Raw genomic sequence first — 10932 nt, 5'->3', positions numbered from 1 at the left:
GGACTCTTTACATATTACTTAGATTAACAAGGGTATTGGTATCAATTCAGCCATGGACCCCTTACATATTACTTAGATTAACACGGGTATTGGTATCAATTCAGCCATGGACCCCCTACATATTACTTAGATTAACAAGGGTATTGGTATCAATTCAGCCATGGACCCCTTACATATTACTTAGATTAACACGGGTATTGGTATCAATTCAGCCATGGACCCCCTACATATTACTTAGATTAACAAGGGTATTGGCATCAATTCAGCCATGGACCCCCTACATATTACTTAGATTAACAAGGGTATTGGCATCAATTCAGCCATGGACCCCCTACATATTACTTAGATTAACAAGGGTATTGGCATCAATTCAGCCATGGACCCCCTACATATTACTTAGATTAACAAGGGTATTGTTATCAATTCAGCCATGGACCCCTTACATATTACTTAGATTAACAAGGGTATTGGTATCAATTCAGCCATGGACCCCCACCCACCATCCACCACCCCCCATCCCCAACATATTACTTCGATTAACAAGGGTATTGGTGTCAATTCAGCCATGGACCCCCTACATATTATTTAGATTAACAAGGGTATTGGTATGAATTCAGCAATCCCTGACGAATTCCTTGGATTAACAAGGGTATTGGTATGAATGCAACTAGCGATCCCTGACGAATTCCTTGGATTAACATGGGTATTGGTATGAATGCAACTAGCGATCCCTGACGAATTCCTTGGATTTACAGAGGAATTGGTATCAATTGGCACCTGTCTAATTGTGTGGTGTACCCTTTAACCTTGCTACACATCAATACTGCATGTTTGTCCATCATATAACCGTGTTATATATCATCACAATAGGACCATCGCCATACAGAAGATATATCCTCACCGGTGGAACCCTGACATGACACAAATTGTGTTGATGCATCAGATTCAAGGGTTTTTACGGCAGTCTGTCTGTCTGCAGCGAACAGACACAGTGATGTCTGGTTCAAACGCATCATACTGCATCAGAAATAATCCATACAATTTCGGTAAAACATACAATAAACACAACCCGGAAATGCCCGCTGAACATCTACAGTGACGACCTTCACTGCCCTTCATCTACAGTGACGACCTTCACTGCCCTGCATCTACAGTGACGATCTTTAGTGTTCTGAACCTATAGTGATGACCTTCACTGTTATGTCCTGCATCTTCTGCAGTGTTCGAGATGAGCGCCTGTGCGTAGGCCCGTGATTTGTAGATCTCGTGTCGGGCCCATTGTGTCAAGTTTATGTGGGTCCTTATGGCCTGCAGTAAATCTATCTCTCTATTTATTTATCACAAAAAGTTGCAGCTTTTTAATGTGGGCCTGAAGAGTTTAGTCGTGGTCTGCATCTTCTAAAGTCGGTCGGTCCTGATTGCAGACTGGCATTTTTTATTTCAAACACTGCTGTTCTACATCTACAATGACGGTCTTCACTGTTCTGCATCTACAATGACGGTCTTCAATGCTCTGAATCTGCAGTGTTCTGTTGCATGTTTCTTCACTCTGATGTTTTCTGGGTCATTTTCCCTTAAAAATACTATTCAAGTATCACAAAATAATTCGGTAGAAAAACGATCATGCCTGTCATGAAGTAAGAAATATAGGGAAATTATGCGTGTTAATTGTCTCCCCAAATGTCCAGACAATATCTGGACAACACTGCTTCCTCTTGTCCCGGTTAGTGTTTCCGCATTGACCTTTCCCTGCTGCAGCACAGAAGCAGGGCCTGTATCCCGTGCATGCTTGAACCAATCATCATGATGAATATGGTAGCTACGCTTGTGTAGTAGGACCAATCCAACTGGTTGGAATCAGGAAGCGGAAGCCAGTAGGGGTCGTTCGAGCTGTACCTGTACAAGGACGTCCCACACGATATCATGACCGCTGAAACAGACAGCACGAAGAGTAAACATTGTTAGGTCTTGTCTCATACTCGTTCAATTGTAAGGACATTATTAGGTCTTGTCTTGTACTCGTAACATTTTGAGGTTGGTTGGCTCGTTTGTTATTCAAGCTATATGACGGCGGTCTGTTAAATAATCGAGCCTGGACCAGACAATCCAGTGATTAATATCATGCGCATCGATCCACGCAATTTGGATCGATGACATGCATCAACCAAGTCATCAAGCCTGACCACCCCATCCAGTTAGTCGCCTCTTACGACAAGCATAGTCGCCTTTTACAGCAAGCATAGGTTGCTGAAGACCTATTCTACCCCGGAGCTTCACGGGTCAACATTTTAAGGACATTGTTAGGTCTTGTCTTATACTCGTACAATTGTAAGGACATTGTTATGTCCTGTCTTGTACTCGTAACATCTCAACCCCACAGTGATTTGTTTCCAACACTTCAGAGTTGGCGTGTCAAAGGTTTTATGACTGCGAGATTGGGTGGTACAATTGGGGTGCACTGACTGAAATGTATATACTTTGCTTATCGGAGAGTGATATACATGTACATAAAAGTCTTATTGACGACCGTGTTTCCTAGTGTAAACTCATTGCAACTATTACAAACGCATCACGGACAGACTATTTGATATATTAAAAGAAAATTGCATGGCTTGGTAGCTGTAGGATCAGGAGTTGTGAAAACTCAGAAGGATGGAGCTTACTTGATACGCTGCCTAGGACAGTGATGGGGATGAGGAGTTGTGCCCTCCCCTGAACCAGGTAGAAGGCCGAGGAGAAGAGGTTGAAGACGTTGAGGAACAGAGACATCACCAACATGCCCTTGACTGCCTTCAGCCATACTAAAACAAAGAGACATCACCAACATGCCCTTGACTGCCTTCAGCCATACTAAAACAAAGAGACATCACCAACATGCCCTTGACTGCCTTCAGCCATACTAAAACAAAGAGACATCACCAACATGCCCTTGACTGCCTTCAGCCATACTAAAACAAAGAGACATCACCAACATGCCCTTGACTGCCTTCAGCCATACTAAAACAAAGAGACATCACCAACATGCCCTTGACTGCCTTCAGCCATACTAAAACAAAGAGACATCACCAACATGCCCTTGACTGCCTTCAGCCATACTAAAACAAAGAGACATCACCAACATGCCCTTGACTGCCTTCAGCCATACTAAAACAAAGAGACATCACCAACATGCCCTTGACTGCCTTCAGCCATACTAAAACAAAGAGACATCACCAACATGCCCTTGACTGCCTTCAGCCATACTAAAACAAAGAGACATCACCAACATGCCCTTGACTGCCTTCAGCCATACTAAAACAAAGAGACATCATATAGACTTGAAACAGCGGTCAATCCAAATGTGGACAACGGGCATATTTACCAAAGTATAACTGACAGATATTGATATGGATTAAATACACGGAAATGCAGTGAAATGAGATGCCAACTTTGAACATATTCATGGACTATTGCTAATGTTATACTTACAAGATGAGTGGCCTAGAGGCTTTTGAAATACAAACTACAAATACATTGCTACAAATGTTTCGGTAGCAACTTGAAGCTGGGCGACAGAGGGTTAATGTAACGGAACCATATAGCAAGCTCCAGATAAATGATATATAAAGCGTTAAATTGGGTGACCATTATTAATCATTGTAATAAGATAAAATAGAAATAAACATTTTGTTTTGTTATTCAGGAATTGTCAGGATAAAATAAAAGTTTGAATATTGTTTATTTGTATCCTTAGAGATATAAGGGTTTCCGTCTCCGTGCATCGAGTATTATCAGAAATGTAAGCTACATCCTGGTTAATTACACACTGACGAGGCAGGTCAAGAACTATCCTCCCATTCCCGAGTATGGCTGCAGCATATCCCGAAAGCAAGTTGTAGTGTTGAAAATGGTCTATGACGATAACAACGCTGACATTCCTCCCGCATCATAACAGCAATGCGTAGACTGAATTGGTGTATGACAGTCAACACACGAGCTTGACCTCATGACAAGATTATCCATAAAGTAAACAAACAATGTGAATGTCTGTTATGAACACTGTCCTCGCATACAAGCAGGGTCATAGCAGCGGTTCCAAAGTGATTTGATTCGAAACAACTTGTTCAAAATAAAAAAAGGGTTTAAAACTTTGAATTATATGTAACTATGTAACATACATAGGTTACAATTAGGAACCAAATACATATTTTACCGCGGTTATTTAAGTTAGAAAGAAGCTTGTTGCAATGAAGAAATCATTATTACGACATTATGACCACGATCATCATGATAAATGGTATTTTTGTGGTTGGTTTGTTGTTTAAAGCCGCACTCAGCTGTATTCAAGCTATATGACGGCGGTCTGTAAATAATCGAGTCTGGACCAGACAATCCAGTGATTGACCTCATGAGCATCGATCCACGTAATTTGGATCGATGACATGCATCGACCAAGTCAGCAAGCCTGACCACCCGATCCAGTTAGTCGCCTCTTACGACAAGCATAGTCGCCTTTTACAGCAAGCATGGGTTGCTGAAGACCTATTCCAGCCCGGATCTTCGAGGTTCGGTATTTTTGTAACGATTTCTGTGTTGACGTTACCGGAAATAGGATATAACGTATTTGACATAGATTAGAAACACAGCAATATCAATAGAGTGTTACTGCCAAGTGTTTATAAATTACATTATGAAATATTTAGTCTTATACTTACTGGGGTGTATCCAATCCTGAACATCATAGAAAATTGGGTCGGCAAAACTGTAACACCCAACTAAGCCTTTAGGGGTCTGTACATTTCTATGTATGACGTAGTTAACCAGACAGATCTTCCATAAACCGGCCTTCTGGAATCCGGACCCCTCCACAGGGGACTGTATCCAACTGTCCGTGAACACAGCAACCATTAAGGTAATCGTAGCCGTCGCGATGATCAACGTTCCCAGGCCATGGAGCAGGAGATTTGTCCGCTCGCCCGCCATTTTGAATTTTGTTGACTCACGCGTTGCAAAGCGAGATAGTGTTATCGAGAACGCCACCGCATTGCTTGATAAGTGACAGGTAGGCAACGCTGGCATGTGTAGTCTTAAGTTGCCATTTTTGCAAACATGTGATAAAACAACTGATTTGACCTGTGATTTTAAATTATCAGACAGCATTTGCATAACATTGGTAACAAAGCGTTTGACACTCCTGTAAAAAAATCGAATTTAATATTATTATTTGATTCTATGAACGATATGTCATTAGATACGTGTAAGTTTAACGTGTACACTGACATGTGAGTACCTGCTGGATCATGCTGAAAACATATTTCTAAATTCTAAAATACTGCTGTTTTTTGTCGGTAGAGGAGAGTGCAGATAGACCCTGATTTCAAAGCAGGCTTAGTTTCAGTTAAACATAACATCAACCTCATGTCGCACGCTGTATTACATTATATCTTCAAACTGATGAATATTTATACGCTTTTCTATGCCATTTTAAGTCCCAACTAAATGGGAGCCACAAATTCACCGAGGCTGACACCCATAAATATAATTGTATATTTGCAATGATTCCACAGGGTGTTCGCCAAACAGTTGGGCATGTTCTTCGTTACCGTTAGCGAAGGTCAAGGTCACAAAGCCAAAGCATGCAAAACATGGCATCTACATGAATTTAAAACAGTCACTACGGTGATTCTATGGTGGCCGAGAGGAGCCATCAATTCCAGCCGCGAGAAAGCGATAACGCGATAACACGAGACGAGAAAGCGATAACACGTGACGAGAAAGCGATAGCACCAGACGAGAAAGCAATAAAGTGAGCAAGCGATAGAACGAGGGGACAAAGCGATAAAACGATATGAGAAAGCGATATTTCCCATAAACCCGTACATTGAAAAAGGTTTTTGCTGATATTCAGTTATCCATTCCTATAATTTCCACCGGTATTTTGCCTTTTATACCAAGAATTTTTCAAAATATTGTAGTAAATAAATTTGTTAGATATAGATACAGAATGATATCTCGTTTCCTTTGCATACATGCATGAGTTTACTTTCTTGTATCGTAGCAAGTTAGAAAGATTCACATACACAAGGGAAAAGTCTTTTAGTTTTACTTTATTTCGCCAAAACTCCACAAAGTCCGCGGATAATTTGCGATATTTTGCGAAACATAATTGTCCCTTTTATGAGAGTTACTAGTTTTATGCCTAAATGCGTGAAGCCTATCTATGGGCTCACTAACAGCGGTGTTTATCATTTAATATATGCAAGTACATATACATGTGGATTCGTACAAGACTAGAGACACAATACAAGTTGATCAGAAATCAAATGTCAAAAATAATATTTACGGACAGTATTATGGCATTCACACTGTCACATCATATACTACTCTAATGAAGTTAATGAACACCAAAATTTATAAGACTGTGGTTTGCAATACAATCAGCCATGACTGATTAACCATAGTCATATGAAAAACTCTTTAACTTCTTTTGTATAGTATATATTGAGATTTTAATATGACCTATTCAGAGAGTATTGTCATGACCTGCCTTCCACTGACGGCGTGATGGTCCCATAGAACACCTTTGTTTGTTTATTGTTTAACGCCACACTCAGCAATATTCCAGCTTAATGACGGCGCTCTGTAAATAATCGAGTCTTGACCAAACGATCCAGTGATTGACACCATGAGCATCGATCCACGCAATTGGCATTCGATGACATGCTTCAACCAAATCAGCGAGCCTGACCACCCGATCCAATTAGTCGCCTCTTACAACAAGCATTGTCGCCTTGTACAGCAAGCATGGGTTGCTGAAGACCTATTCTACCCAGGATCTTCACGGGTCTAAGTCCCCAGTACATCTTGCTGGTCTCCCTGTGGGGATTCTGAGGGATGGTAAGTGCCCAGTACATCTTGCTGGTCTCCCTGTGGGGATTCTGGGGGATGGTAAGTGCCCAGTACATCTTGCTGGTCTCCCTGTGGGGATTCTGGGGGATGGTAAGTGCCCAGTACATCTTGCTGGTCTCCCTGTGGGGATTCTGGGGGATGGTAAGTGCCCAGTACATCTTGCTGGTATCCCTGTGGGGATTCTGAGGGATGGTAAGTGCCCAGTACATCTTGCTGGTCTCCCTGTGGGGATCCTGAGGGATGGTAAGTGCCCAGTACATCTTGCTGGTCTCCCTGTGGGGATCCTGAGGGATGGTAAGTGCCCAGTACATCTTGCTGGTCTCCCTGTGGGGATCCTGAGGGATGGTAAGTGCCCAGTACATCTTGCTGGTCTCCCTGTGGGGATCCTGGGGGATGGTAAGTGCCCAGTACATCTTGCTGGTCTCCCTGTGGGGATTCTGGGGGATGGTAAGTGCCCAGTACATCTTGCTGGTCTCCCTGTGGGGATTCTGGGGGATGGTAAGTGCCCAGTACATCTTGCTGGTCTCCCTGTGGGGATTCTGGGGGATGGTAAGTGCCCAGTACATCTTGCTGGTATCCCTGTGGGGATTCTGAGGGATGGTAAGTGCCCAGTACATCTTGCTGGTCTCCCTGTGGGGATCCTGAGGGATGGTAAGTGCCCAGTACATCTTGCTGGTCTCCCTGTGGGGATCCTGAGGGATGGTAAGTGCCCAGTACATCTTGCTGGTCTCCCTGTGGGGATCCTGAGGGATGGTAAGTGCCCAGTACATCTTGCTGGTCTCCCTGTGGGGATCCTGGGGGATGGTAAGTGCCCAGTACATCTTGCTGGTCTCCCTGTGGGGATTCTGGGGGATGGTAAGTGCCCAGTACATCTTGCTGGTCTCCCTGTGGGGATTCTGGGGGATGGTAAGTGCCCAGTACATCTTGCTGGTCTCCCTGTGGGGATTCTGGGGGATGGTAAGTGCCCAGTACATCTTGCTGGTATCCCTGTGGGGATTCTGAGGGATGGTAAGTGCCCAGTACATCTTGCTGGTCTCCCTGTGGGGATCCTGAGGGATGGTAAGTGCCCAGTACATCTTGCTGGTCTCCCTGTGGGGATCCTGAGGGATGGTAAGTGCCCAGTACATCTTGCTGGTCTCCCTGTGGGGATCCTGAGGGATGGTAAGTGCCCAGTACATCTTGCTGGTCTCCCTGTGGGGATCCTGAGGGATGGTAAGTGCCCAGTACATCTTGCTGGTCTCCCTGTGGGGATTCTGAGGGATGGTAAGTGCCCAGTACATCTTGCTGGTCTCCCTGTGGGGATTCTGAGGGATGGTAAGTGCCCAGTACATCTTGCTGGTCTCCCTGTGGGGATCCTGAGGGATGGTAAGTGCCCAGTACATCTTGCTGGTCTCCCTGTGGGGATCCTGAGGGATGGTAAGTGCCCAGTACATCTTGCTGGTCTCCCTGTGGGGATTCTGAGGGATGGTAAGTGCCCAGTACATCTTGCTGGTCTCCCTGTGGGGATTCTGAGGGATGGTAAGTGCCCAGTACATCTTGCTGGTCTCCCTGTGGGGATCCTGAGGGATGGTAAGTGCCCAGTACATCTTGCTGGTCTCCCTGTGGGGATCCTGAGGGATGGTAAGTGCCCAGTACATCTTGCTGGTCTCCCTGTGGGGATCCTGAGGGATGGTAAGTGCCCAGTACATCTTGCTGGTCTCCCTGTGGGGATTCTGAGGGATGTTAAGTGCCCGTACATCTTGCTTGTCTCCTGACCACCCGATCCCGTTAGTCGCCTCTTACGACAAGCATGGTCGCCTTTTAGGGTAAGCATGGGTTGCCATAGAAAACCTAATTAGGGCCATAATCAACCAATTAGTTTTCACAGAAGTCCGTGTATTGTTTTAAAAACCAACGTCTGTACAGTTATTATGTTGAAGTGAACAGTGAGAAAATTTCAACATTCACTCCATAGGTATCATTTAAAATGTGACTGGAAAAGATCAGGGCCCACTTGCACAAAGCGATCTTAGCGCTAAGATGATCGTAACTCCCATACTTTAACATAGGCATCCGATAGTCTTAGCGCTAAGATCGCTTTGTGCAATTGGGCCCAGATGCTCAACACGTATACATTGACGTATGGTACATAGTTGATTTCAATGCACAAGTACATGTTAGGGGGAGATTATGATCAATGATCTTGTGCTCATCTTGGGAAGGGGTGTACATGTTTGGTGACTGGAGTCAAACTGCGACATTGTCTGCCAGCAATTACAGTAATCATCAGCTGCTGGATTGATTTGCGTGATAACAGTTGTTTGTTTGTTTGTTTGTTGTTTAACGCCGCACTCAGCAATATTCCAGCTTTATGACGGCGGTCTGTAAATAATCCCGTCTGGACCAGAAAATCCAGTGATCGGTCTCAAGAGCATGGATCTACGCTGAGTGCGACGTTAAACAACAAACAAATACGTCTTAATTAATAAAGTGGATTGTACACATTCTTTTCTACCCATGCATTTTATGGGTACATCAATCAGTATTAGATTGTTATACAGATGATTGTAATGGATGTGGTTGTAACCTGTCGGGCAAAAGAAAGTATGCACTTGAAAATTGGATTGGACCTAATCAAAACGTTATTAGGCTGAACACAGTCGCCGAAAAATTAAGACGCCAAATGAATCACCATCGAATAACCATTTCTTGTTTGATTCATTTTTTGCCACAAGCGGTTGGATCCTATGAGTGAGTGAGTGAGTATGGTTTTACGCCGCTTGTAGCAATATCACGGCGGGGACACCAGAAATGTGGATCCTATGAAACCATAGTGAATGAATGAAAGAGTGTAAAACCTTCATGCTGTTCAGACAGGAGTTAAAGCCTGAGTTGGATCCGGAGCAGGAGCCAGGGCCAGAACAGGAGCCAGGGCCAGAACAGGAGCCAGGGCCAGAACAGGAGCCAGGGCCAGAACAGGGCCAGAACAGGAGCCAGGGCCAGAACAGGGCCAGAACAGGAGCCAGGGCCAGAACAGGGCCAGAACAGGAGCCAGGGCCAGAACAGGAGCCAGGGCCAGAACAGGGCCAGAACAGGAGCCAGGGCCAGAACAGGAGCCAGGGCCAGAACAGGGCCAGAACAAGGCCAGAACAGGAGCCAGGGCCAGAACAGGGCCAGAACAGGGCCAGAACAGGAGCCAGGGCCAGAACAGGGCCAGAACAGGAGCCAGGGCCAGAACAGGGCCAGAACAGGAGCCAGGGCCAGAACAGGGCCAGAACAGGAGCCAGGGCCAGAACAGGACCAGAACAGGAGCCAGGGCCAGAACAGGGCCGGAACAGGAGCCAGGGCCAGAACAGGGCCAGAACAGGAGCCAGGGCCAGAACAGGGCCAGAACAGGAGCCAGGGCCAGAACAGGGCCAGAACAGGAGCCAGGGCCAGAACAGGAGCCAGGGCCAGAACAGGGCCAGAACAGGAGCCAGGGCCAGAACAGGGCCAGAACAGGAGTCAGGGCCAGAACAGGGCCAGAACAGGAGCCAGGGCCAGAACAGGAGTCAGGGCCAGAACAGGGCCAGAACAGGAGCCAGGGCCAGAACAGGGCCAGAACAGGAGCCAGGGCCAGAACAGGGCCAGAACAGGGCCAGAACAGGAGCCAAGGCAAGGGCCAAAGCTGAAGCAACATTCGTCACCACTCGCCCCTTTCCGTAACCTGCAAGAAGACTTGTCCCCCTATCGATGAATGTTATGTGCGAAAATACGACAAACCAATCAGAATGCGCGTATGATTTCAAGTTCTTCGTCAAAGAATCCATCAGAAACAATTTATGATTTTACATATGTCTTGCATTAAAACATATACCCACGACACAGTTAAATGTGGTCAATCATATTGTATAAATCCGCATGTCCTGATGTGCTTTTAATTGCATCTGAAATATATATAATATATGGGGACATATATGTGAAACATTACGCAACGAGTTGACAATTGTTTTAGGTATGCCCGTTTGCGCTAAGACGGAACCCGGTCGCAAAAATGGCCACGAGAGGGGCACGAGTCGCTATTCA

At 45.2% G+C, this 10932-nt stretch overlaps 1 protein-coding gene across 2 annotated transcripts; it reads right to left on the bottom strand.

Moving 5' to 3' along the window:
* Positions 1–556: 556 nt before the first annotated feature.
* LOC124118465 lies at positions 557–4979 on the bottom strand. 2 transcript variants are annotated; one of them, XR_007222566.1, is made up of 3 exons: positions 4695–4979; positions 2664–3291; positions 557–1930 (listed from the first exon to the last, which is right to left on the bottom strand). XR_007222566.1 is itself a non-coding variant. In XM_046480578.2 (3 exons), the coding sequence occupies exons 1-3, from the start codon at positions 4960–4962 to the stop codon at positions 1725–1727; spliced, it is 612 nt and encodes a 203-aa protein (XP_046336534.1). In that variant the 5' UTR covers positions 4963–4979; the 3' UTR covers positions 557–1724. The 2 variants fall into 2 exon arrangements, 1 of the variants encoding a protein (XP_046336534.1); XM_046480578.2 differs by having other exon boundaries at positions 2664–2801.
* Between the last annotated feature and the right edge of the window lie 5953 nt (positions 4980–10932).

The sequence above is a fragment of the Haliotis rufescens genome, unplaced genomic scaffold (assembly GCF_023055435.1).
Source record: "Haliotis rufescens isolate VD_foot unplaced genomic scaffold, xgHalRufe1.0.p SCAF_1, whole genome shotgun sequence".
Taxonomy (NCBI): domain Eukaryota; kingdom Metazoa; phylum Mollusca; class Gastropoda; order Lepetellida; family Haliotidae; genus Haliotis; species Haliotis rufescens.
The sequence above is the reverse complement of the archived record's forward strand: the minus strand, read 5'-3'. Positions and strand labels throughout refer to the sequence as shown.